General features: G+C 56.3%; 1 protein-coding gene across 14 annotated transcripts in view; it reads left to right on the top strand.

Moving 5' to 3' along the window:
• Positions 1–394: 394 nt before the first annotated feature.
• CACNA1B (calcium voltage-gated channel subunit alpha1 B) overlaps positions 395–27205 on the top strand; it is a 252505-nt gene continuing 225694 nt past the window's right edge. For 11 of the 14 annotated variants that reach the window (XM_033238326.1, XM_033238337.1, XM_033238335.1 and 8 more), the window contains exons 1-2: positions 1525–1692; positions 5239–5378. In XM_033238326.1, the coding sequence (XP_033094217.1) occupies positions 1600–1692; positions 5239–5378 (233 nt within the window). In that variant the 5' untranslated portion in view covers positions 1525–1599. Of the gene's footprint in view, positions 763–1524; positions 1693–5238; positions 5379–27205 lie in introns of those variants that run through there. The other 3 variants (XM_033238342.1, XM_033238339.1, XM_033238338.1) reach the window with 3 other exon arrangements.

The following is a 27205-nucleotide window of genomic DNA, read 5'->3' as shown; positions in this document are numbered from 1 at the left end:
GCGCCTCCGGGCGGAGCGAGGGGTCCGTCTGGGCCGAGTTTGAGGAGCCCGAGGGCGACCGGGGCGGTGGGGCCGGCAGAGCGCGCTCCGGGGACGGCCCGAGCTGGCGCCGAGCGGCCGTCGAGGACCCGCAGATTCGTCCGCTCCTGGGCCCGGCCCAGCCCCGGGGTGGGAGGCTCGGGGCGTGGGAGGCCCAGCAGGAGGGGCCGGGGCGGGGCGGGGGCGGCCGCGGGGCGGGGCCGGCGCGACTGGGTGGGCGGGGCCGGCGCGGATTGGCCGGGCCCCGCCACGTGATCGGCCCCTTATAGGGCGTGGCGCGGGGCCGCGGAGTCTGGTGAGGCGGCGGCAGCGGCGGGGCCGGGCGAGGTCCGCTGCGGTCCCGGCGGCTCCGCGGCTGCTCCGCTCTGAGCGCCTGGCGCGCCCCGCGCCCTCCCTGCCGGGGCCGCTGGGCCGGGGATGCACGCGGGGCCCGGGAGCCATGGTCCGCTTCGGGGACGAGCTGGGCGGCCGCTATGGGGGCCCCGGCGGCGGGGAGCGGGCCCGGGGCGGCGGGGCCGGCGGGGCTGGGGGCCCGGGCCCCGGGGGGCTGCAGCCCGGCCAGCGGGTCCTCTACAAGCAATCGATCGCGCAGCGCGCGCGGACCATGGCGCTGTACAACCCCATCCCGGTCAAGCAGAACTGCTTCACCGTCAACCGCTCGCTCTTCGTCTTCAGCGAAGACAACGTCGTCCGCAAATACGCGAAGCGCATCACCGAGTGGCCATATCCTTCCGGGCGGGGCCGGGCGGGGCCGGGCGGGGGCCGGGGCCGGGGCCATCTTCCCGGTGGCCGGGAGGGCGCGACCTGAGGAGGCGCCCGGAGACTGGCGAGGAGGGGGCGGAGCGCCCCGGGGCCCCTCGGAGCGGCGGGTGCGGGAGCGTTTCCGTGAGTGCGGCGGGCGCGGGGCGGAGCCCCTCTGCCCCGGACTCGTCCCTCCGCACGCCGGGTCCTGGGGAGCCTGGTCGGTGCACAGCGCGCGGCCAGCCTGGAGGGCACCGAGGGCGAAGCCGCGTCCGTGCAGGTGCGAGCGCCGTGGGGACGCGGCCGTGCGCGCGCCTGCCTGCAGGTGCCTGCGTGTGCGGGCTGAGCCGGAGCCCGGCGCTGCGCGTGCGTGCGCTCGCGGTGCGGGCTACATGCATGTTCACGTGCCCGTGTAGGTACATGTGGCTGCGTGTCTGGAGGGAGCAGCGTGCGCCTGCGCGGGGTCTCCCTCCAGCCTCGCCTGGGGGCGCTCGGCCCCCTCCCCTCCGGGCGCTGGAGTCGGGCGGAGCCGGGCCGAAGGCGCTGTCCGCGGTGCTGACGGCCGCCCGGGTGTGCCGAGGGGCTGGCGGCCCAGACTGCTGAGGCCCCGCCTCGCGTCCGCCCCTAGGGATGGGGGCAGGGAGTGAGGGAGACCAGGCCGCGTCTGCCAGGAGGGGTGCTCCGGACCTAGTTGTCCCAGCCCCTCCGGAGACGGCCTGGTGGTGGCTGCTGCACTGGGCGCTGCTGGCCTCGGCCGCATGTCTCTCTCCCTGCTGCGCCTCCCGGCCAGTCCTTAACCCACGCACTCCGTTCGAGTACATGATCCTGGCCACCATCATCGCCAACTGCATCGTGCTGGCTCTGGAACAGCACCTCCCTGATGGGGACAAAACGCCCATGTCCGAGCGGCTGGTGAGTGCCGGGCTGGGCCTGAGGGCAGGGTGGTGGGGAAGCCGCGACTCCACTCTCCTTTAGGGTCTGTGCCTGAGCACAGTTTCTTCGGGCAGGGTCGTCTGGGCAGTGCCCCTCTCCGCTCAAGGAAAAGGTAGGCCTGGCGGATAACACCTTCCTCGAGGGTCAGGGCAGCTGGGGTCACCGGCTTAGCCCTGGGCGTGGCCACGTTAGCCCTGGGCCAGTCTGCCCTGTGCCACGAGCTACCCCTGCACCTCAATGGCTGTCCTGGTTTTCGGCGCTAGACTTTGATCCAGGAACCCATGTTCTAAACTTGGGATGGGGAAGGGGCATTCATGTCTTCGGGAAGGTCAGCTCTGAGCACCACGTGTGCCCTGCTGGGCTGAGATGGCCTTTGGCCTGGATGTGGGAACCCTGAGCCTCTTCCTCCGAGTTGTCTTGTGCGAGCCTGCTTGGAACCCCTTCTCCAGGGGGCCTCACTGTCCTGTGGATAGCATTCCTTCTCAAACATTCTGAATCATTTTTACCCGTCCCTAGATTCCAGCCAAGAGGCCCCTGTGGTAGCCCCCATTGGAGCGTAAAGTCTGTGTGAGTCGGGGTGCCAGGGCAAGGTCTCTGTGGCTCAACAGGAGGTGGGGTGGAAGGCCAGCCCTGTGGGGTCTCTGGAGGGGCTGGGTCAGAGGAAGGGCAGCATTTTGGAGGTGAGCACTGTTTTTGAGGTCAGAGCACGTCCCCCAGTCCCTGCTCTTCCCTGATGCCTGGCTCTTTGTCTGGGTTCCAAGTGCACCTAAAGACTGGAGCCTCCAGGAGGGTAGAAGGCAGAGCAAGTGTAGACCCAGGGGTTGCGGGGCCATAGACGTCCAGGAGACGTCCTCTCTGGGGTGTCAGGAGCTGCTCCCTCTTCCGTTGAACCTGGCTCCCCCCCCCCCCCACTAGCATCCTGAGACAAAGGCTATTCAGACTTTAGCCCTGAAACTGAGCCCCCTTTGAACCTGGGCCACCGCAGGCCCAGGAGTGCAGAAGGGGAGACAGGGAGCCTGCCCTGGAGGTGAGGCACCAGGAGAAGGTGAGTGGTGGGTGGCCGAAGTGAGGAGGTCTTCTTGGAGCACCGTCTGGAACACCCAGTGGTCTGGGTTAGGGCAGAGTGTTGGGGGAGGAGTGTGGACAGCCCAGCTGTGCCATGAGGCAGGCGTGAGTCATGGTCCTTCTGGGGGACTTGGGCAGGAGCCTGGTGGGGCCCCTTGCTTTCTAGAGGCTGGAGAAGAGGGTGAGCACGAGAGGAAATAGCCAGAGAGCCTTGAATGCCAAGCCACAGGAAGCAGGGCAGGGCCAGGGTCAGAGGGACACAGACCTAGGGACCAGGCCAGGCAGTGGGTGTCCGGCCTTGCAAGTTCCTGCCTTGTAGGTGTGGGAGGGTTTGCCTTGTGGTCATGGGTTGGGGAGGACCCTTCTAGGGCTGGCGAGCTAACCTGTTGGGAAAACTGTAGAACGTGCCTGCCCTGGGCCAGCCTAGAGGTCTGGGGAACTCTTGACCAGCCCTAGTCCCATGTGCAGGCCCAGCCTAGTCCCAAAGGCATCCCTTGGGATAGAGGGGAGGCTGTGCTGCTGCCCACGGAGCAGGTTGAGGCTGGGTGGGGCAGGGGTAGCCCCTCAGTTGTTTGCCACCCTGGCTCTGGGCGAGGCCTCCTGGGTTCCCTGCCTCTCGGGGCTGTTTCCCACCCCCACATCAACTCTGGAGCTACCTGGAGCCAGGCCCCAGCTTGCAGTGCAACACCAAGCTGTCTGCACACCCATCCCTCCCACCTAAGCCAGCCATCAACCATGGGCTGGGCAGGGCAGAGCTGTGAGGAGAGGGCTTGGGCTGGGGCCTCCTTCCCAGCCGAGGGGGCTGACCGGTCCTTCCTAGGCATCGGCCTGTTCTGTTTTCCACCAGGAAGTTTCCTGTGAAGATCTCTGTCTGCTGGGGCCCCACTGTTCCCCTGGGCAGATAGTCAGCAACCGCACCCCTTGGGAAAAGGGGTCCCTCCTAAATAAACCAGGCCAGAAGCCTCGAGGCCAGGAAGAGCATGGGCGAGTCAGCACGGGTCATCATGGACCCTTGGGTGCTGGTCACTTCCACCAGGCACTGCCAGCCAAGCTTTGGGCCAGCTCCACCACAGGACAGGAGGAGCCCAGGCTGAGTAAGGTGGGAGTCAGATGCGGGAGAGCCCTGGAGAGCCTGGCTTCCTGGGAAGGAAGGCACAGGCTGTGGAACTGGTGGCACTCACCTCTCCTGGCAGCCCAGCAGCTGCTTCCTCCTGTGACCTCCACAGTCCTGAAGGCGAACCCTCAGGGGAGGCCCTTGACACTGACCTCCTCTCCCCACCCCTTTCACCTGCATCCTACAGCAGCAGCCCCGGAGTGCAGGTGTCCGACACCCCCATACCAACCCTGCACGTGCAGCTCCCTCAGCCCAGCTCCCCGGGCTTGCCTTGCACGGGGCCTTTCCCTGCCAGCCCCACCCATGTGCTCACGAGAAGTCTTTGGGGTCTCCCCAAGCTCCACACAACCCTGTCTCCACCCTGTTTGCTGCTCCCAGCTCGGCACTGGAAGGGCCTGGCTCTGCTCTCTCGTGCTCAGTAACTGTTGGCTGGAGCTCAGCCTGGGGTGCAGGAAAAGGATCTTTCTAGGATCAGCTGTCTTCATTCCTTTGTCTGCTCTGTTCCCTCCACCTGGATCCCTTTCTCAAAATCGAGCTGTGGAAGCCTTGCCTGTAGGCGCCACGCCCTCTGGGAGGCTTCCTGTGATCTGAGCCCAGGGTGGCTCCCAGCCTCAGGCCTGGACTGTGGCTCGCTCCCTCCAGGGTCCTCACAGATGTGGTGGTCATCGCTCAGCAGCCTTAGGGCCGAGGTTGTGCTTCTGTTTCTGTTTTCTGCCGAGACGTGCATGTTCTGGTTACCCGGGTACATGTTGAATGCATAACGGGGCTGGACTGAGTTCAAGAAAGCCTGAGCTGTATCCAGGCAGCCTTGTGCAGGCTCCCACCCAGAGGCTGCTCTGGCCTCTGCCTGGCTCCTGGGCGTCTCTGTGCCTCTGTTTCCCTCATGTTAGAATGGGGATGACCTCTTGGGGTATTAAAGGGTCACCCTAGTTAATACAGGAAAAACTACCTGATAAGCACCGACAACTAGTACTGTTACATCACTGTCTTCCCTGAAGCAAGGCCCACTGCATGGTGCTAGCAGGGAGGTTGGGGCCCCGCTGTGATGTGAGCAGAAGCTGAGATGCCAGGGTGGGAGGCACGAGGGGCCCGCAGGCATCACTGGGATGTGGCTGCTGTAAACAGTGGTGCATCCCATTAGGGGACACGTGCAGACAGCAAGCAGGCTCAGTGATGGGAATGGCGCCTTGGAGAATCTGCAGGGTGTTGGGGGCAAGGTGAGGAGGGTCAGACCCTCACAATGGCTGTGGCCTGCACACGGCGGGGTGGGGTCCTCACCAACCGTCTCTACCTGCTGCTGCACCTGGTGGGGGCCAGGGGTGACCGCTGTTCTGCCCTTCTCCTAGGACGACACGGAGCCCTATTTCATCGGGATCTTTTGCTTCGAGGCAGGGATCAAAATCATCGCTTTGGGCTTTGTCTTCCACAAGGGCTCTTACCTGCGGAACGGCTGGAACGTCATGGACTTTGTGGTCGTCCTCACAGGGTAGGCAAGCTGAGGCCGGGAGGCCCAGTGTGTGCGGCCCGGGCATGTGCTGTCTGCTGTCTGAAGCTCATTTGTGCTGTGGGGCTGGGGTGGCTGCAGTCTCCTCACTGGGGTCCCCCCACAGCTCTGCTGGAGATGAATGAATGTGAGGCAGTCTGTTTGCCATCCTGTGTGGGATGGGGGTACTTCTCCCAGAGGTGCCAGTGCTGTATTTCTCACTGAAGGGAGGATCACAGTGACCTGTCCCCAGAAGGCGCTGGCTTGCAGAGCCCACGGGCTAGGGGCCACCAGCTTCCATGGCTGGCCGGAGCCAGCGTGGTGCCAGCTAGAGGTGGCTTTGCTACCCAGATGAGGGGGTTCCTAGGGAGGAGGAGGGCTGGACTTCCGGCCTCACGCAAGCCTGTGGTCTGGGAGAGGCGCTTGGCGTTTTGAGTTCTGTTCCTGCCTGAGACACTTACCTGTGGCGTCCACCTCGCTCAGAGCCCTTGTGCTGCCTGGGATGAGGCTGTGTGTGTTAAGTGTTTTCACAGTTCCTAGGGCCAGGAAGGTGCTTCAGCAGTTTCTCCTCAACCAGTTTCCCTGACAATAGCTTGCGATTCCCAAAATAACCAGGACATCTAGAAAGTGGACTTAAGGGGCCTGGATAGGAGCTCAGGTCCAGTGCTCTGCACCCCACCCTCCAGGGTGTCAGTTTCCCAACCTGTGCAGTGGGCACTGTGAGTCCTCTTTCCTGCTTCTCTGACGGGCAGGTGGAAGCTGGGCTGGGCTGCTGTGGCTCTGGTGTGGAGAGTGGCGGCTGGGGAGTGAGTGCTTGGGGAGTTGCCCCCACAGAGCCTGTTACCACTTCAGTGTCAGAGGCTCTGTGCTGGGCCAGGGACCGCTGTCTGCTCTTTCCTGAGCCTTATGGTTCTGAGGCCCAGAGCCCAGATGGAAGAGGAGGGAGCAGGCCCCCTAGCAGTCGAGAGCTCTCCTTCCAGGGCCCCATTCTCACCCAGTGACTGCCCCAAGATGCCTGGTGCACAGGAGGGTATATGGAGGGGTGTTTGGGCTGGTGGCAGAGGAGGAAGGAGGTGGCTGTGGAGTCCTCGAGTCTGGGGCTCATGGCTTCAAGGCTCTGTGTGTGTGAGGAAGAAGCAGTCAGCTACACAGCCTCTGGACTCTTGGGTGAGGCCCTCAGAAGGAGCCTTGCATTGCCTGCCTGGATCCTGGGGTGCTGCCCCCACCTGCTCTGCCTGCTCCTAAGCCTGGGGCTGGCCCCTGCTGGGTGAGGGCAGTGTTTACAGAACTGGGCTTGTGGGGGTCGCACGGAAGGCTCAGCCCCCAGAGCTGTCTGTGATGTGCTGGGCACAGCAGCACTGAGGTGCCTTCTATGCCTTTCTGCAGCATGGCCCTGGGGTAGAATTTATGGAAGGCCCGTGGGGGTCTGTGGTTCCACTAGCAATGCCCGTTGGGGGCTGGGGTGGGAGTTGGCTGGTGGAGAGTGTGGCCCCTCGGAGGACTGGGTGCTCCCCCATCCAGTGGGCACTCCCAGAGGCAGCCCAGGAGTCACTAGCTGTTTACCTCTCTCCCTCCCTGTGGACCCAAGTCCCTGAGGACAATGGTGTCTTATTTTTTTCAGGGTGTCCCTGGAGCCTCACTTGGGGCGGGCACCTGGGAGGGGACAGCGAGCCTCTGCTGAAGTAATGAATTGTTGGGGTATAAGCAGTGTTGGGGGGTGCGGGCCAGCGGGGAGCTGGGTGGAGGCGGCAGGACCCGGCCTCATGGGGCGCTGTCCACGGTGCTGAGTGTGTCAGCCCTTGAGGGCCAGGAGAGGAGGCAGGAGGAGTTGCAGCAAGCCCTGGGCAGGACCCCTGGATCTCCCAGCCCACATAGACTGGGTCCAGGGCTGCTCCTCCTTCCCCTCTCCTCCCCCTCCTCTTCCCCGCTCCCTCCTCTGTTTCTCTTGGCCTGCCTCCCTCCCCCTCCGTCCTCCTCCCAGTCTGCCTGTCTGGCCCTTTGTCTCCTCTCCACGCTCTCTGTCTTTGGCCTTCTTGGTGTCTTGGTGTCTCTCTGCCTCTCCCTCCTGTTCTTCCTGCTGCTCCTCTTTCCCTGTGCCTGGGTGTGTCTCCGCTCTCCTGTGTCTGCATGCAGCAGGGCCTGGGCGTTGCTGGGTTGGCTTCCAGGTTCCTCCGCCTCCACACATCTTCCCTCCAGGCAGCCTGGGTTGTGCGGGGAACCCCGGGTGGGAGGTGATCTGTGTCTCACGGGGCCACATGCTGGCTCCAAGTCACGGGGGGAGCCACTTTGCTGCTCCCGTGTGGGGCACCTGGGGACACGTGAGCTCCTGTGTGTGCATCTGTGTGTAGAGGGGGCTGGGTCCGCTGTGGGGTGAGTGATGGTCCATGGGGAGCCCAGGGAGGAGCCCTCACCTCATCCCTGTGAGCCAAGCGCCTGTGAGTAGTGGGCGGTATTTCTCATTAGTTTGTTGTTTTTAATTAGAGTTTATTTAATTGGCGCTCAGAGGGTTGGAGGGAGAGGAAGACACCCTGGCCTGTTGCTTGGCAAAGCCTTGAGCACCCTCAGAGGCCGGCTGGGGCTGCTCTGCTCCTGAGGCTGGTGTGGAGCTGTGGAGGAGGCCCTGGGTCCATGCGTCCTGCTGCCTGGGGAGGCTCTGAGCCTCTGTTCTCACCTGGGAGGGAAGGCGGGCGCTGTGCCCCCTTGTCTCCGCTTTGCGTCTCTCCCAAGACTTGGGGGCGCCCTCCGTGAGCCTGCATGTGTGCGTCTGGGCTGTGGGCGGCTATAGTTGGCTCTAATGCTGCCGGGCCCCTGCTGCCCTGGGGAGCAGCTGTGAGGCCTGGGCTGGGGTCCCAGCCTGGGGGTACTGTGAGGATCAGAGGGTGCTTCTGAGAAACCTCCAGGCCTGTGAGGGCTGCTGGCGGCTTCCTGCCTTTGTGTGTGCCCAGGGCTTCTAGGCCCTCGGTTGCCAGCCATGCTGCTGACTGGGTCAGCCCCTGCGTGGCCACCTGGAACTCCTCTGACAGGCTTGGGCCGGGGTGAGGACACAGTGGCTGGGTCCCTGCCACAGGACTCTGCCTCATTTCCAGGAGGGCTCCTGGCGCCTGGCCATCTCCAGTGGTCGTCTGAGTGGATCATTTGTCAAGAGAGATTCTGGGCCCGGGAGTGAGGCTTCCCTTCCCTGGCTTCCAAGAACACCGTGCTACATGGGTGGGGTCGGGGCTGAGCCGGCTCCCCACACAGAGTGGGCCTGGGGTGAGGACAGGGGCGCGGTGGTGTCTGACGTGGGTGCTCCAGCAGTTCGCCCCAGCAAGAGTCCTGCTGAGTGCCAGGACGCAGCTCTTAAGGACCTCAGGTCACGGGGAGGAGGTGGGAAGGCCACCTCTTGCCTGCCTCTGTCTGCCCTCCTGTCCGTGCCCCGTCCACCATCCTGCCTTCTGCTCAGCTCTCTGGCCCTGTGTCTGTCCAGCCAGGTGGGCTGCCCTGCTGCCGGCCCTCCCTCCACCCGTTCATCATTCATTCAGTGTTCATGGAGCCTCTGCCAGGTGCTGAGGACTCAGGAGTGAACGAAGACAGCTGAACCTCTGCCCACTGGGCTGTGTTTTGGGGACAAGATGCCTCCCAGGCCTGGGTTCTTTGCAGCCTGGTGTGGTGCTCAGCGGCGTAGGCGTGCACCAGAGAGGAGTCAGCGGGTGGACGGATGAGTGGATGGTGATGAGTTCCGTGCTTTTTTTCCCACATATGAAATGGGATAAAGCATGCAGGGTGCAGGCCTGCGGGTGCCACTTTGCGTAGGGTCGTCAGAGGAAGGACTGGAGGGCATGAGGGGTGAGCCATCTAGCAGCCTGGGAAGAGGTGTGGCTGGAGGTGGTGATTCGAGGGACATGAGTGTCCCAGTCATCTTCAGAGCTTGAGACCACCTAGGATCCCCAGGGAATGGTGAGTGGGGAGGAAGAGCTGCCCTCTGATGGAGACCAGGGCACTTGGACTTACAAGTGGCAGCTGGTGGTGAGGTTGGTGGAGCAGCGCAAGTGTGCCTGGCTGTAGACGGTGTTCTAGGAAGGAAGAGCATGCTCTGCTTTTCAGAGGCCACGAGAGGACCCAAGGCTGTGGGGCACTGCGCCCCGTGGGTCTGAGGTAGGAGCTGGTCCAGGGCTTGCTGGGAATGGGAGGAGAGGGGCTGTGGGGGGCACCTATGGGCAATGCTTGTCTTTTAGAGAGTTTTGCAGCAAAGTGAGGCAGAGCGATGGGGCAGAGGCAGGAGGGAGATGGAGGCCAGCAGAGTTTTATGAAGTTGGCGGTTTACAGCCCGTCCATGCCACGTGCATTGTCCAGGAGGGAAGGACAAGTGGACAATGTGGACAGAAAGGGGACAGCCCTGGAGCCATGAGGGAAGCAGAGTCCAGGACCTCCGGGAGTGCGGGCCTGTGCATCTGCCTAGGCCAGCAGGTGCAGGAAGGGTGGTGTGGAAGTTCTCTCACTGTGTCTGTTTCCACTGAATTTAGAAGCACAGCCGAGGTGGGGTGCGAAGAAGTGAGACAGAGGGAGAGGGAGCGGTGAGTGAGTGCATGGACTGGAAGCCCCTCCATGCACTGCCCCAGCCTCTCACTCCCCCTGCCCCGCCCCCCATCCACCCCTTCCTTGTCCCCTTGTCATCCGTTCACTCATTCCTTAGGAAGGGGCTTGTCAAGTGCAGCTACTACCTCCTCATCCCTGTTCCAGTTGCTGGGGACACAGTATTGCACAAAACAGGCCGTTCCTGCCCTCTCAGAGGCTGCGTCCTCCCGAGCGAGGCAGGCAGTGAGTGTTGCAGGGAGTTGGGGTGTGCTGTGTCCTTCCACTGGGGTTGAGTGGCCCCTGGGGAGTAGCTCCAGCAGGGGAGAGGCTGTGAGGGTGGCGGGGGCAGGGGGGGCCTTGGCTCGGGTGTTGGAGGGCTCTGAGTATAGGTGTGGCCCGATTGACTCGTGATGGGTGCTGGGGTCGCAGTGTAGATGGCAGGGAAGGAGAGTGGGAGCCGGAAGCAGTGATCCAGGTGGGAGTGGTGAGGGCTTGGACCAGGGAGTGGCGCTGGAGAACGGGGCAGGTGGGCTCTGACACCCAGAGAAGGTAGAACCCGAGGGAAGCCCCATGGAGCCTCCGGAGTCCGTCATCCATCAGTGCAGGTGCCTTTACCCTTCCATGCCCCAGCCAGTCTCAGACATGTCCATGCTGCCAGTCCTGGCCCCACGTCACTGCCTCTGCCCTCCCAGGCCCCTCAGGAAGCCCGTGTCACAGCCTGTCCCCATGTCACTGCCTCTGCCCTCCCAGGCCCCTCAGGAAGCCCCTGTCACAGCCTGTCCCCATGTCACTGCCTCTGCCCTCCCAGGCCCCTCAGGAAGCTCCTGTCACAGCCTGTCCCCATGTCACTGCCTCTGCTCTCCCAGGCCCCACAGGAAGCCCCTGTCACAGCCTCTGGCCCTGTGGGGCTGGTTCCGCCTGGGGGTCAGGGACATGGGCAGGGTGACAAGTCAGGGCCCTCAGAACCCCAAAGCCCTGGGCGTCCCCACCCCTGGCATGGCTCTAGGCTGGTGCTTTGCTTCATGGTCCTTGGGGACATCAGAGAAACATGTCCTTGCTCAGGCAGGTAGCTCTCCTGGGGAACTTTCCAATCACAGCTTCTTGTTTTAGTCTAAATTAAACCGGGATTTCTTTCCAGGACGTGTAATTAGAGCCCAGCTTCCTCCCTGGACCCAGCCTCCTGTGGGTTGAAGAGAGGGTGTGGGTGTGTGGCTGCTGCACCAGGAGGGAGTCTGGTCAGCGGAGCTCAGGGGCTGAGGCACTGCTGACCCTGAGCTTCCTGGGCAACCACTGTGGCCTCCTGTTCTTTTGGGCTTTGTGGGCTCAGGCCGATTCAGATGGTGGCAGGCACTTCTGGGGCACAGGGAGAGCCAGGCCCAGCCCAGGGCCCCACGAGGGTCCCCACGGGCAAGGAGGGTCCACCCAGGGGAGCAGCGGCCCACGTGCAAGTGTGTGGCCCAGGGACGCTGCCTTCCCACAAGGCGGCCTGACACTGTCTGAACACAGGTGACAAGAGACACTGAGCCCGAGTGGCCAGGACACGGAGCATGGACTGAGCTGGGCGTGTCCATGCTGTGATGGACAGCCTTCTGCTACAGGCTCTGCTTCAGCCTGGGGTCCTTGGACTGCAGCCCTGTGGGAGGTGCAGCACCCCAACCTCCAGTGCCGCGTCGGGCTGGGGTTTGCCGGACGTCCTCTCTGCTTCCCTACCTGAGGCTGAAAATGGCCTTTGAAGGCCCTGATCCTCCCTCTCTTATCCCTAGTGTGGCTGGAACCAGTGGAGTTCTAACAAGTCCCTGGAAAGCAGGGGGAGCTCCCATGTTCTGGGGCTGGGGTCACTCCAGGCATTGCCTGGCCATGGGCTCCAACAGCCCTCCTCGTACTGTGGTGTCAGTGAGAACCCACCTGCCCCACCCCACAATGCAGGGCCCTGGCCCACGTGCAGTCCACATGGTGTGGCTGTGAGGACCAGGCAGGGCGGCGGGAGGTGCCTGCTGATCTAGGACCCTGTGACCAAGCTCTGGTGCCCCTTCCTGACAGTGGCCTCCCATCGGGCAGGCTGGTGGCCATGCTGGGGATGTAACAGCCTCCGCGTCCCTGGGGACAGGCTGGCAGCCATGCTGGGGATGTAACAGCCCGAGGAGGTGCTGCTCTGGCAGGGTGGGATCCTGCCCACCTCTTCAGCACACGCCCCTGGCTGGGTCTTTATGGGGGCCTGGTCTATGCCCCCACTCTCTTTCTCTGTGTCTCCCCCGTCCCTCTTTGCCTCCTTCCTGCATTTCAGGGTTCTTAACACTCTCCTGACTGGGGGGCAGAACCGGGCCTACTGGGAACCACCAGGGTCTCCCGATTCTGTGTGGACGCAGTGGACCCAGGCGGGGGTCCACTGCCTGGGCGTGAGACCTGGGGCTTGGCTGTGCTGTGCTTGAGGGGCTGACCCTGGCTTCAGGCTCCAGTCCTGTGGAGTCTTCTCTGGGGTCCCTGCATCTCCGTGTGTGCTATGCTGCCTGAGGAGCCCAAATCCAGAGATTCCTGGATAGAAGCAGCGCAGGGCTGGCTCACTGGACGGGGCATCAGGCCAGCATTGCAGACAACTGGGGTCTCTCATATGCCCGCCTGGCACAGCAGACCCGAGGGAGAGTTGGCCTCTCTGCAACTCTTTCACTGTGGGGCCTGGAGAGCAGAAGGAGCCCAGGCCCAGGGCTGCCCTTGGATACCGCAGACTTTCCCAGGGGGACGGGGGACATGGGTGGGAGATAGGGAGGTTTCAGCTCAACCCAGAGAAGGACTCTTGTCATTCATGGGGTTCTGGGCTGCTGTCCTGAGGCAAGTGGGGATTGGACCAGGTATTCTGTTCTTTATTCATTTGTCCCTGATAGGGGCCAGGTACTTGCTGGGCATGATGGAGCCAGGGCCCTGCCCCCCAGGGTGCATGTTCTCCCAATGGCAAAGTCCCCGTGCCCCAGGATCCACTCTGCTCCAAGCCTCTCTCGACAGTGACTGCAGGCCAGGCTCCAGGGCTGGGCGGTGCTGCAGGTGTGCACAGAGTCCCCGTTATGTGCCTTTCTCTTCAGGGGTCCCACCAGGAGGGTCAGTTGGAGGCTTGATTTCCTGCCCCAGCAGGTGGAGGGGTCGGGGTCCAGGGAGAGTGGTGGTGGGGACAGCGAGCAGCAGGGCTGAGGGCTGTGAGGCTGGGGTGAGCTGAGAAGCCTTGAAGGTCGCGGTTCAGGGAATCTCAGTCCAGGACCCAGTTCTGAGGGGACAGTGCAGAAAGGATGGGGTAGGTGGGCAGGGCTGCCTCTGGGCCTGGGACTGGCCATGCTTGTCTCTCTCCGTGGTGCTGATGTGTCCATCTCTGGCTGTGGGTGGGGGATAGGAGGGCGGGACACAGCAGTGTGGTGGTGGGGGCACACACCCACTCCTGGGGCTGTGGCCGGCCTGTGCGTGGCCAGGCAGGTTGGGCTCTCAGGGCTCATGGCTGCTTCGAATTTTGGGTCTGTGGCTGGTGGGCTGAAGGAGCATAGCCAGGGATCTGAGATGGGCTCTAAACTTGTTGTCAATATTTAAGAAGATGGAGCTTTCACATAAAAACCTGTGTTTTCATCTCGCTTGGGAGAAGTCCCTGGAGCCCCCCACTCCTTCTGGAGCAGCTGCCTCTGGATCTGGGAGGCTGGGCGGGCAGTGCCAGGCTGGCTGTAGAAGAGCCACCCCTCCCGGGGGATGGCCTGTTCCAAGCCGTCTGTGGCCTCCTGTCCAGGCTCAGGCCCCAGGTGCTCGCTGGGGCTGCTGCGTTCCGGTGCCCAGGGGCGTCCCAGGCCTGTGGCGGCTGGCGAGGATGGCTAGGCTGATGTGGTGCGGTGGCTGGGGGGCAGGGGACCTGCATTCTGTGCAGATGCACCCACAGAGGTCAAAGGGGTTCAAGTTCATACCCCGGGAGGGTGGGAGCCTTGCCCCTGTGGGCATGTGGTGGTGGATACCCCTTCCTGCTCCCCCTCTTCTCCTTCACACTGGCTCCAGAGCTGCAGATTCACACTGAGGTGAGAATGGTTGCTAATGACTTCTCAGGCCCTGGACTAGAAGAGGTGAGAAGGCACGTGCTGGCTGTGGGGCTGTAGAGTGGAGCCCATGCCTGTGTGCAGCCCCACCCGTGCTGAAGCATCTCTACTCCAGCCAAACAGACGGACGCTAATGCAGATTCATTCCTAGCAGGTCACATGGTAGCACCCCCCCCCCCCCCCCGCCCAGTCCCTGCCCTCTCCACGACCTGCTGTGAGCTGCTTTCTCCAGGGCTGTGCAGGCCCTTCTAGCCAATGCCACCCTCCCTGTCTCCCCTGAGAGCACAGAAGCCTGGTGAAGAGGGCCCTGCACCTTGGTCCCCCTCACTCTGTGTGCGGCCTCTGTGTCTTCTCCACTCCCACCCCTTCTTCCCCACCAGGCTGGCCTCTCTTTGCCCTCCTCTCTCCCCGAGAGGTCTCCCCGCTGGCTCACCTCAAAGCCCAGCCTCTACTGACAGGCTCCTTCCTTTGAAGGACTGGACACTGGTCTGGTGGGGAGGCTGGAGCAAAGCAGCACAGCCGGGGCACTGCAACAACAGACATTTCCTTCTCAGTCCTGGAGGCTGGAGGCCCAAGATCAGGGTGTTGGCAGGGTTGGTTTCTGGCGAGGCCCCTCCTCCTGGCTGGCAGATGACTGCCTTCTCGTGGTGGGCGGTGCTGACCCTATGGACCCCAGACCCCGGGGCAGGTGGGATGCAGAGCCAGGCCTGCGGGGTCCACTGTGGCGATGTGGCTGCTGCTGTTGCTGGTGCATTGTGTGAAATGGTTAGATGGTTTGATGTTTGTAGAATCTGGCATAGCTCTCCCCCTTTCCTCTGACGGTGGGTCCTTTTTCACGCTTCTCTGTCGTCAGCCTCTGGGCCTGATAACACAGCTGCACTGGAGCCACAGGCACCCCGAATGGCCAAGGGTGGGACCAGGTGAGGAGGAGGGGCCCTGTGAGACTGCAGGCAGGAGGGACATCCCCTGGCACAGGGCAGCCTCCCGTCCAAGGGTGGGGGCTCCTGAGTGCCACCTCCTGCTCTGCCTGTCGGCCCCACCCCAGCACCTGCTGTCTCAGAGCCTTGCTCTGGGAATACAGCATGTGGGGAGTGAATGGTGTCCCTGTTCCCATCACGGGCCTCTCAACATTGGGTGGCATTCGACACTGCAGGCAGACAGGGAGAGATGAGAGACCAGGAGCAACAGGTGGGCCGGCCGCCGTGTTCCCATTGGCGTGCCTCGGAGGTGCGTGGGCTCCCAGAGCCCGGCAGGCCTGCAACGCCCAGGCACGCAGATACAGGGACACACAGAGGGGCCGCCATGGCGCTGTGTGTCTCGCCTGGTGCTGGGCTCTGTGCCATCTCCAGTGAGGGGCTCTTTCCAGGAGGGCAAAGGCCCCCCACCCTCCCAGGAGGTGCCTTTACTCCATGGACTTGTCAGGGTCCACAGCCTGGGACTGTGGGCATGTGGGTGAAGGCCCAGTGCGCAGCTGCTAGGAAGTGGGCAGCACAGTTCCTGAGACATGAAAAGGGAAAAGAAAAAATAAAAGCTGGCCCTTTTTTTTTTTAAGCTGACTCTTTTGTGAGGTTTCTTATGTGCTGGCTGCTGTTTTAATACAATAATTTTATAACTCCAAGAGCTAGATGCTGATATTAACACCCACCCCCGCTTTAAAAAAAATAGGCCGGGCGCGGTGGCTCGTGTCTATAATCCCAGCACTTTGGGAGGCCGAGGTGGGCGGATCACGAGGTCAGGAGTTCGAGACCAGCCTGACCAACATGATGAAGCTCCATCTCTACTAAAAATACAAAAGAATTAGCCGGGCGAGGTGGTGTGTGCCTGTAATCCCAGCTACTCGGGAGGCTGAGGCAGGAGAATCACTTGAACCCAGGAGGCGGAGCTTGCAGTGAGCTGAGATCGCGCCACTGCACTCCAGCCTAGGCAACAGAGCGAGACTCTGTCTCAAATAAAATAAAAGAAAGGTTTTATTTTGAGCTAATTATAGATTCATAATAGGCAGTTATAATAAATGGTATAGAGAGAGCAGTGTACCCTTTACGCGGCTCACCCAAAGGAAACTTCTTAGCAAACTATAATAGCAGGTCCACAGTGTCATGACTAGGTGCTGAGATTGACACAGTCAGGGCTCAGCACGGCCCGTCCCAGGAGGGGCCCTCATGCTGCCCTTCTATGGCTGCACCTGCCTTCCTCCTACCTCACCCCTCTTTACTCCCTGGCAACCACTAATCTGTGCATTTGTGTAATTTTGTCATTTTGATGATCTTAGATTAGTGAAATCATACCTTCGGGTTGGCCTTTTTCACCCATTTGCTTCCTGAAATACTATGAACCAAGCTGTATACACATTCATGTACAGGTTTTTGTGTAAACACGAGTTCTCACTTCTCTGGGATAAATGACCAAGAGTACAATCATTAGGCCCTGCTGTAGTCACATTTTTAGTTTTTTTTTTTTTTTTTTTGAGACGGAGTCTTGCTCTGCCACCCAGGCTGGAGTGCAGTGGCCGGCTCTCAGCTCACTGCAAGCTCCGCCTCCCGGGTTCACGCCATTCTCCTGTCTCCGCCTCCCGAGTAGCTGGGACTACAGGCGCCCGCCTCGTCGCCCGGCTAGTTTTTTGTATTTTTTAGTAGAGACGGGGTTTCACCGTATTAGCCAGGATGGTCTCGATCTCCTGACCTCGTGATCCGCCCGTCTCGGCCTCCCAAAGTGCTGGGATTACAGGCTTGAGCCACCGCGCCCGGCCACATTTTTAGTTTTTTAAGAAACTGCCAAACTGTCAGCCAGAGTGAATGTCCCGTTTCACATTCCCAGCAGGGCAGGAACGGTCCCGTTTCTCCACAGCCTCGCCAGCACGGGGGTTTTCTCTGTATTTTATTTTTATTTTTTATTTTTTTGGCTATTCTGATAGACATGTGGTGATCACTGTGACTTTGATTTGCATTTCCATGGCCAGTGATATTGGACCTCTTTTCATGTGGTTCTCTGCCATCTGCATATCCTTTTCTTTTATTTTTTCTTCAGATGGAGTCTTGCTCTGTCGCCCAGGCTGGAGGGCAGTGGCGCGATCTCTGCTTACTGCAAGCTCCCCATCCTGGGTTCGCGCCATTCTCCTGCCTCAGCCTCCCAAGTAGCTGGGACTACAGGTGCCCACCACCACGCACAGCTAAATTTTTTTTTTATGTTTTTAGTAGAGACGGGGTTTCACCGTGTTAGCTAGGATGGTCTCGATCTCCTGACCTCGTGATCCACCCACCTTGGCCTCCCAAAGTGCTGGGATTACAGGCATGAGCCACTGCGCCTGGCCCTGCATATCCTTTTAGTTGAAATATGTCTTCATATATTTTGCTCATATTCCAGTTGGATTGTTTGATATTAGTCTATTGCTAGATATGTGGTTTTTCAGATACTTTTCCTACTCTGTAGCTTTTTCTCCCATTTTCTTTTTTTTTTTTTTTTTGAGACGGAGTCTCGCTCTGTCACCCAGACTGGAGTGCAGTGGCCGGATCTCAGCTCACTGCAAGCTCTGCCTCTCGGGTTCACACCATTCTCCTGCCTCAGCCTCCCGAGTAGCTGGGACTACAGGCGCCCGCCCCCTCGCCCGGCTAGTTTTTTGTATTTTTTAGTAGAGACGGGGTTTCACTGTGTTCGCCAGGATAGTCTCGATCTCCTGACCTCGTGATCCGCCCGTCTCGGCCTCCCAAAGTGCTGGGATGACAGGCTTGAGCCACTGCGCTTGGCCTCGCCCATTTTCTTAACAGAGACTTTGCAGAACAAAACTTTTAAATTTTGATGAAGTCCGATTTGTCCGTTTTTCCCTTTGTGGATTAGGCTTGTGGTGCGAACTCTTTGCCAGCCCTACAGTGTGAATATTTTTCCTGCGATTCTCTTTTTCTAAAAGCTTTGTCGTTTTACATCTCACATGTACCAGCTGTGAGGTTTAGGTTGCGGAGTTTGCTTTGTTTTTTGCCTGTGGGTGTCCAGTTGTACCAGCACCATTTGTTGAAAGGGCTGCATTTCTTCCATTAAATTGCCTTTGTGCCTTTATAAAAAATCAACTGGGCATGCTTGTCTGGATCTATTTCTGGGTTCTTTATTCCGTTGCATTGATCTGTGTGTCTGTCCCTCGTACCACACAGTCCTGATCACTATAGTTGTATAATAAGCCTTGAAACTGGGTAGACTTACTCCTCCCAATTTTTTCTTTTTCTTTCAAATTATTTTAGCTATTCTAGGTACTTTGCCTCTCGTATACATTTTAGAATAATCTGGTCAGTATATACAAAAAACTTGGTAGGAATTGTATAAAACCTGTATGTTAGTTTGTGAACATTTTTACTATCTTAAGTCTTCCAGTCTAGGAACACGGTATATTTCTCCATTTATGTAGGTCATCGATTGCTTTCATTGGCATTTTGCAGTTTTAAGGATACAAGTCCTGTACATGTTTTGTTACATTTACATCTAAGTATTTCTTTTATTTTGTGTGATTATAGATGGTATTGTATTTTAAATTTTGGTATCATATGTCCATTGCTAGTATATAGAAAAACCATAGATTTTTTTTTTTTTTTGAGTCGGAGTCTCTGTCACCCACGTTGGAGAGCAATGGCGTGATCTCTGGCTCAGTACAACCTCCGTCTCCCAGGTTCAAGCACTTCTCCTGCCTCAGCCTCCCAAGTAGCTGGGATTACAGGCGCCCGCCACAACGCCCGGCTATTTTTGTGTTTTTAGTAGAGACAGGGTTTCACCATAATGGCCCGGCTGGTCTCAAACTCCTGGCCTCGTGATCCACCTGCCTCGGCCTCCCAAAGTGCTGGGATTACAGGCGTGAGCCACTGCACCCAGCCTAGATTTCTATATGTTTATCATGTATCCTGCAACCTTGCTAAACTAACTTAGTAGTAGTTCTAGGACAATTTCTTTGGAGATTCTCTGGACTCTCCTATGTTGGCAAACATGTCATCTGCACAGAGGAACAGCTTTCTTTCTTCTCTTCCAGTCTGAATGCCTTTTCTTTTCTTTTCTTTTCTTACCTTATTGCACTTACGAGAACTTCTAGTACTGTGCTGAAGAGAGTGGTGTGGTGAGAGAGTCATTGTTGCTTTGTTCCTGATTTGAGGAGAAAATGTTTCAGACTTCAGCCATTAAGAATGATGTTAGCTGTGGGGTTTTGTAGTTGCTCTTCATTAAGTAGAGGCAGTTTCCCTCTGTTCCAGTTTTCGAGGCACTATTGTAGCAAATGACTGTTAGATTTTATCAAATGCTGTTTTTGCATTGGTATGTTTACATGTGATTTTTCTTCTTTAGGATGTTAATACGGTGGCTTACAATGGTTGATTGTTTTGAGTATTGAACTAGGGGTACATCCCTGGAATAGACATGGTCGTGGTATACAATTCTTTTGATATTGCTGAAGTCTGTTTGCTAACATCTTGTTAAAGATTTTTGCATATGTATTCATGAAGGCTATTGGTCTGTGGTTTCTTTTGGTACCGTCTTTGTCTTGTTTTGATGTCAGGGTGATGCAAGCTTCATAAAGTGAATTTAGAAATGCTCTCCCTCTTCTGTTTTCTAAAAGCTGTTGTGGGAAAATGGAGTTAAAATGTTTGTTGAAAAATCTGCAGTGAATCCAGGTGGCCCTGGAGATTTCCTTTTGGGAGCTTTCGAGTGACACATTCACTTTCCTTCAGAGTTATATGGATGTTCAAATGATCTGTGTCACGTTGGGTCAGTTGTGTGAGTTTGCGTTTTCTTTTTTTTTATTTTTTATTTATTTATTTTTTGAGACGGAGTCTCGCTGTGTCGCCCAGGCTGGAGTGCCGTGGCCGGATCTCAGCTCACTGCAAGCTCCGCCTCCCGGGTTCACGCCATTCTCCTGCCTCAGCCTCCCGAGTAGCTGGGACTACAGGTGCCTGCCACCTCGCCCGGCTAGTTTTTTGTATTTTTTAGTAGAGACGGGGTTTCACCGTGTTAGCCAGGATGGTCTCGATCTCCTGACCTCGTGATCTGCCCGTCTCGGCCTCCCAAAGTGCTGGGACTACAGGCTTGAGCCACTGCACCCGGCCGAGTTTGCGTTTTCTGAGGAAGTGGTCCATTTAGTCCAACTCGTTGAATGTGTGTGTGTAGAGTTGTTCACAGTGTTCCCTCATTGTCCTTTTGATGTCTGTAGGGGTTTCTAATAGCTCGTTTCATTTCTTATATTGGTAATTTTTGTTTTCTCCTTTTGTTCTTGTGTGTGTGTGTCTTTTTCTTTCTGATCAGTCTTGCTGGAAATTTGTCAATGATGTCAGTTTTTTTCCAAAGAAGCAGCTCTCTTTTTTTTTGGTTGATTTTCTCTTTTTTGCTTACTATTTCATTTATTTTTGCTCTTATTTTATTATTTCCTTCATTCTGTTTGATTTGAGTTTATTTTACTCTTCATCTTCTCTGTTCTTATGGCAAGAGCTTAGACTAGTGATTGCAGTTTTTGTTTTTTTCTAACGTATACGTATAATACTATAAATTTGCTTCTTAGACCAGGTGTGGTGGCTGATGCTTATAATCCCAGCACTTTGGGAGGCCAAGGCAGGCGGATCACCTGAGGTCAGGAGTTTAAGACCAGCCTGGCTAACATGGTGAAACCCCGTCTCTACTAAAGATACAAAAATTAGCCAGGCATGGTGACGGCGCCTGTAATCCCAGCTACTCAGGAGGCTGAGGCAGGAGAATCACCTGAATCTGGAAGGTAGAGGTTGCGGTGAGCCGAGATCACGCCATTGCACTTCAACCTGGGCAACAGAGCGAGACTCCGTCTCAAAAATAAAAGCAAAAACAAAAAGTTTGCTTCTTAGCACTACTTTAGCTGTATATTACACATTTTAATATGTTGTATTTTCGATTTAATTCAAATCTGTGTATTTTATTTTGTGTTTTTATCATTTTATCTTATTATTATTAGTATTATATTTTTGCAGTGATCTTGGCTCACTGCAACCTCTGCCTCCTGGGTTCAAGCGATTCTTCTGCCTCAGCCTCCTGAGTCGCTGGGATTACAGGCGCCCACCACCATGCCCAGCCAATTTTTGTATTTTTAGTACAGACAGGGTTTCAAATGAAATTTTATTTACCCATATTTTTACTCTTTGCATTTTTCTTTCTTCCTAATGGTCAACAATTAAAATAAAAATCATGTTCTTTCTGTTTAGATAAATTCCTTTAATTATTCTTTCAGGATAGGTCTGCTGGTGACAAATTCTGTTCGTATTTATTCGCCTGAGAATGACCTGATTTCCCCTCCATTCCCGAGAGGTATTTTGCTGGGTATAGATAGCTGGGTTGACAATTCTTTTCTTTCAGCATCTGAAAATACTGTGCAACTTTCCGTCTGACCCTCATGGTTTATGATGAGAAATCTTCTGTCAGCTGAGTTGCTTTTCCAAATAGATAAGGTATTACGTTTCTCTGATGCTCAATAATTTTTGTTTTTAGTTCTTCAGAATTTGACTGTGATGCATCTTATTTTGATTATCTTTGAGTTGATCTTGTTTGGGGTCCTCTCAGCTTCTTGAATCTGTAGGTTTATTTCTCTTACCACAGTTGGGGAGTTCTTAGCCATTATGTCTTTGAGTATTTTTTCAGTCCTGCCTTCATTCTCCTTTTTTCTGGAACTCCGATGATACTAATATTGTGGTTCCATAGTTCCTTGAGGCTCTGTTGTTGTTCTTCTTCTTGTTTTTTCTTTCTTTTTATTTTTTGAGACAGGGTCTTACTCTGTTGCTCAGGCTGGAGTGCAGTAGCATGATCACGGCTTGCTGCAGCCTCCACCTCAGACTCCTGAGTAGCTGGGACTACAGGCACACACCACCATGCCTGAATAATTTAAAATTTTTTTTTTTTTTTTTTTTTTGTTAGAGTCTAGCTCTGTCGCCCAGACTGGAGTGCAGTGGCACCATCCCGGCTCACTGCAAGCTCCACCTCCCAGGTTCACGCCATTCTCCTGCCTCAGCCTCCCGAGTAGCTGGGATTTCAGGCACCCGCCACCACGCCCGACTATTTTTTTGTATTTTTAGTAGAGATGGGGTTTCACCGTGTTAGCCGGGATGGTCTCGATCTCCTGACCTCGTGATCCGCCTGCCTCGGCCTCCCGAAAGATTTCTTTTGTAGTGACGGAGTCTGTGTTGCCCAGGCTGGTTGAAAATTGGACTCAAGCAGTCCTCCCGCCTCAGCTTTCCAAAGTGCTGGGATTATAGGTGTGAGCCACCCTGCCTGACCTTCTTTCTTTCTTTTTTTTTAAGATGGAGTCTCTCTCTGTTGCCCAGGGTGGAGTGGTGGAGTGTAGTGCTGCAATCTCGACTCACTGCAACCTCCGCCTCCTAGGTTCAAGTGATTCTCCTGCCTTAGCTTCCTGAGTAGCTGGGATTACAGGCACCTGCCACCACGCCCGGCTAATTTTTGTATTTTTTTTTTAATAGAGGTGGGGTTTCACCATGTTGGCCAGGCTGGTCTTGAACTCCTGACCTCAGATGATCCACCTGCCTCGGCCTCCCGAAATGCTGGGATTGGGATGTGCTTTCTTAACCTCAGTTTCTTTTGCAAGGAACTGTGTAATGTTCCAACCCCTGAGGGTGTCATGAGAGTCCCTGGGTTGTAGCAGACGGCTCCCCGCTGTCGTGTGTGGGCTTGGGGTTGGGAGTCCCCACATGTCACACCTAGCTCTTCTCCCCTGTCCTTGCTTTGGAGCAGGCTAGGTGGCTCCCACTTCTTGGCCTGTTAGAGCAGGGACTGGGTGGGGAGGCCGAGGGGAGGCTGCGGCGTCTTTGGCCGAGAGCTGCAGGTTCTCTCCATGGCAGTTGCAAGCAGGCTCCTGGGTGAGAACCAGTGCCCGGAAGGTCAGTGACAAAGCAAATCCTGGAGTTGGTGCCCCCCCTGCCAACTTGGCTCCCATGTAGAACCAGCCTGAGAGTAGTAAGCAGTCTCCCTGGACTGGGCCTGACTGGCACCTGCCCCACCTGCCCTGGGCCAGGGACCCCTGCCCCTGTGCAGGCTCTGTGGTCTCCCCCGGCCCAGTGCAGACCCTCTGAAGGGCTGGTCCAGGTTGATAGGGCGTGGGTAGGGCCCTGCCCCACAGGGAGCAGCAGGAAGCAAGGACGGGGTACAGGGGGGCTGGGGTGGGCCAGATGCGAAGGACGGGGTACAGGGGGGCCAGGGCGGGCCAGATGCGAAGGATGGGGTACGGGGGGGCCGGGGCGGGCCAGATGTGAAGGACGGGGTACAGGGGGCCATGGCGGGCCAGATGCGAAGGACGGGGTACAGGGGGGCCAGGGCGGGCCAGATGCGAAGGATGGGGTACGGGGGGGCCGGGGCGGGCCAGATGTGAAGGACGGGGTACAGGGGGCCATGGCGGGCCAGATGCGAAGGACGGGGTACAGGGGGGGCCAGGGCGGGTCAGATGCAAAGGACGGGGTACAGGGGTGGGCCAGGGTGGGCCAGATGTGTGGGGGCATGGGAGCATCCATAGTTTCTCATGGAACATGACAGCTCTGAGTCCCCAGTCACCTCTGCCAGCTCTTGGCGTTTTCAGAACTGGGGGACCCTGTGGGGTATGGCTGGGCTGTGAAGTGTGGAGGTGGCTAGACCAGGCCTGACTGGGGTATGCCCCAGAAGCTCCTCACAGACAGCTGTGGAAAGGCAGGGTGCCTCCCAGGCCCATGAGGAGGGTGTGTGGCTGGGACCTAGAGTCTGGGATATTTGGGGAGAGTTTTGGGTTAGCATTAGGGGGCCCGGACGAAGCCTGCAGCAGTGTGGTTCCAGCCTTCCTCCCCTCTGTGGGGCTGGGAGCACTCCCTGACCTTGGGTGCCAGAGTGAGGGCGGGTCTTTACACGCGTGACTGCCGTCGTGTCTGTGCTGTGTGTGTCTGCGCCGTGTGTCTCTGTGTCTGTGTCTGTGTATTTCTATGTCCGTGTCTGTGCTGTGTGTCCCTGTGTCTGTGTGTCTCTGTGTCCGTGTCTGTCCCGTGTGTCTCTGTCTGTGCTGTGTGTCTCTGTGTCTGTGTATCCAAGTCTCTGCTGTGTGTCTCTGTGTCCGTGTGTCTGTGTGTATGTGCCATGTGTCTGTGTTATGTATCCCTGTGTCAGTGTCTGTGTCTCTGTGTCCCTGTGTCAGTGTCTGTGCTGTGTCTTTGTGTCTGTGCCATGTGTCTCTGTTGTGTCTCTGTGTCTGTGCTGTGTGTCTCTGTGTCTGTGTGTCTGTGCCATGTGTCTGTGTCACGTGTCCCTGTGTCAGTGTCTGTGTCTGTGTGCCTCTGTGTCTGTGTCGTGTGTCTCTGTGTCTGTGTCTGTGTCGTGTGACCCATCCCTGTGTCTGTGCCATGTATCTCTGTGTTCCTGTGTCTGTGTGTCCGTGTCTATGTCTGTGTGTCCCCGTGTCCATGTCTGCAACCTCCACCTCCCGGGTTCAAGTGATTTTCCTGCCTCAGCCTCCTGAGTAGCTGGGATTACAGGCGCACACCACCACGCCCAGCTGAGTTGTGTATTTTTAGTAGAGATGGGGTTATTATTATTTTGCATTATTTTGATGGTACAGATTGTCAGAGTGGACTGGGTACAAGATTGTCAGAGTGGACTGGGTACAAGTGTTTAAACATTTCATGGCTCCTGAGACATTTTGCCAAGTTGTTTTCCAAATGGGATATATAAGTTCTTATTCCACCAGTTCTATGTAAATCATTAGGGTTTTTTTGTGATTTTTTTTTTTTTTTTTTTTGAGACTGAGTCTAGATCTGTTGCCCAGGCGGAAGTGCAGTGACGTGATCTTGGCTCACTGCAACCTCAACCTCCAGGGTTCACGTGATTCTCCTGCCTCAGCCTCCTGAGTAGCTGGGACTACAGGTGCCCACCACCACACCCCGGTGATTTTTTGTGTTTTTAGTAGAGATGGGGTATCACCACGTTGGCCAGGCTGGCGTCGAACTCCTGACCTCAAGTGATCCACCCGCCTCGACCTCCCAAAGTGCTGGGATTATAGGCGTGAGCCACTGCGTCTGGCCTAAATCATTAGTCTTAATTTCAGTTTTGCCACTGCTGGATATATTTTCAAAGCTCTTGTTAATTTATTCAATATAAATCTGTACCTTGTTGTCCTTTTTTCCATTACTGATGAGCTTGGGCATGTTCACACATTACTACATGGTGTTTACTTTTGTGAGTTATCTCTGGGGTTCTTTGCCATTTCATTCTGGAAATTTCTCCATTAACGTTTATTAAGTGCACACTGCCTACCAGGTACTGTGCCAGGCCTGGAGCTAAGAAGCAGAACACACTGGTTCCTCCTGGAGAAGGGGAAAGTGGGGGTGGAGTGAGAGGTCCTGCTGGCTCCTAGCCCCTCCCCAACGCACCTCCTCTCCAAGGAGGCTGTTGCCTCCTTGCTTTTCAGTAGGATTTTTCTACAGCCTAAGGCTTCAGGGCGTAGAAAGAACCCAATACTTGTATTGGTATTTAATACTTGTTAAGTTCATGAGTGTGTTCTGTAATTTCCTTTTGCTATTGTTGTTAATATAACATCTATATCTTTAATTTAAGTACCTCAAAGTGATTTTTTTTAGGTATTTGTTTAAATGTCAGCAGAGGAGAAACATTTTTCTTTTCTGTTTACAAAAAAGTATTGATTTTCTTACTTTATAACACACACTGCTGCCATCCTGCGATATGCACTGTTAATATTTTGAGCTATTTTTTTTTTTCTTTTTTTTGAGATGGAGTCTCGCTCTGTCACCCAGGCTGGAATGTAATGGCACGATCTCAGCTCACTGCAACCTCCGCCTCCTGGGTTCAAGCAATTCTCCTGCCTCAGCCTCCCAAGTAGCTGGGATTACAGGTGTGCACCACCACCGTGCCCGGCTAATGTTTGTAGTATTATTAGAGACGGGATGTCACCATGTTGGCCAGGGTGGTCTCGAACTCCTGACCTCAGGTGATCCACCTGCCTCGACCTCCCAAAGTGCTGGGATCACAGGCCTGAGCCACTGCGCCCGGCCAGTAGGTAGGTTTTTAAATACACAATTGATATCACCCTCCAGGGCTACTGCAGGCACCCCGCTCCCATCGTGGGCAGGCCACGGGTGCTCACTGCACACAGATGTCTCAGCATCTGATGTCCCAGCAGCCCCCACCGCCGAGTGTCCTCTGAAGAGACGATTTAATATTGTTTTAAGAGTTCTCACCAACATAATAGGACATGAACAGGACATAAGGAAAGAAATAGATAAAATGATCACTGCTGGCAGACAGTGATAAATTCCCAGGAACTTGGTTAAGAACAGAGCTTCCTGAAGTGTTGGTCTGGGACTAACCCAGGATCTCCCAGCAGCCTCAGCATCACCTGGGAGACCATTAGCAAATTCTTGAGGGGGGCGGTGGGAGTTGGGGGAGGCAGAGGCAGTGCAGTGGCTCATACCTATAATCATAGCCCTTTGAGAGGCAGAGGTGGGAGGATCGCCTGAGCCCAGGAGTTCAAGATTAGCCTGGGCAACATAGTGAGACAGAACTCGGTCAGATTCCTCTTGTCAAGCATTTAGGTTATTTCCTATTTTGCTTTTGTAGATAAACCAAAACACATACCTGTATCTTTATATATCTCTTATTTCCTTGGGACAAATGGCTAAAAGTTGAATAATCTTTGTTTCTCCTGTAAATTATACTATTAAAAAACTCTTCACCGGTGGCTCACACCTGTAATCCCTGCACTTTGGGAGGCCGAGGAGGGCGGATCACGGGGTCAAGAGATAGAGACCATTCTGGCCAACATGGTGAAACCCCATCTCTACTAAAAATACAAAAAAGTTAGCTGGTTGTAGTGGTGAGGTGAGCGTCTGTAGTCCCAGGTACTTGGGAGGCTGAGACAGGAGAATCACTCGATCACACCACTGCACTCCAGCCTGGTGAGAGAGCGAGACTCTGTCTCAAACAAACAAACCAAGACCTTTCACCTTCACATCACTTGGTCATACCCCGCTTTGACTCCTGTGCATCGGCGACGCTCTCTGTCCGTGTCTGTGGTCTCATTGGGTAGCTCAGAGGAGGGGTTTCATGTCTCATAAGCCAGTCCGGTTCTCCTTGCTTTTCTTTTTTGAATCCTGCTTTAATGTTTTACCTACTTAGTTTTCCAGATAGATTTTGGGATCATTTTGTTGTAGCCTCAATAACCACTGTTGGAATTTTGTTTGATTTATCAGAATCTATAAA

The sequence above is a fragment of the Trachypithecus francoisi genome, unplaced genomic scaffold (genome assembly GCF_009764315.1).
Source record: "Trachypithecus francoisi isolate TF-2019V2 unplaced genomic scaffold, Tfra_2.0 Lachesis_group16, whole genome shotgun sequence".
Lineage (NCBI taxonomy): Eukaryota > Metazoa > Chordata > Mammalia > Primates > Cercopithecidae > Trachypithecus > Trachypithecus francoisi.
Note: the sequence above shows the minus strand (reverse complement) of the source record. Positions and strands in the feature narration are given on the sequence as shown.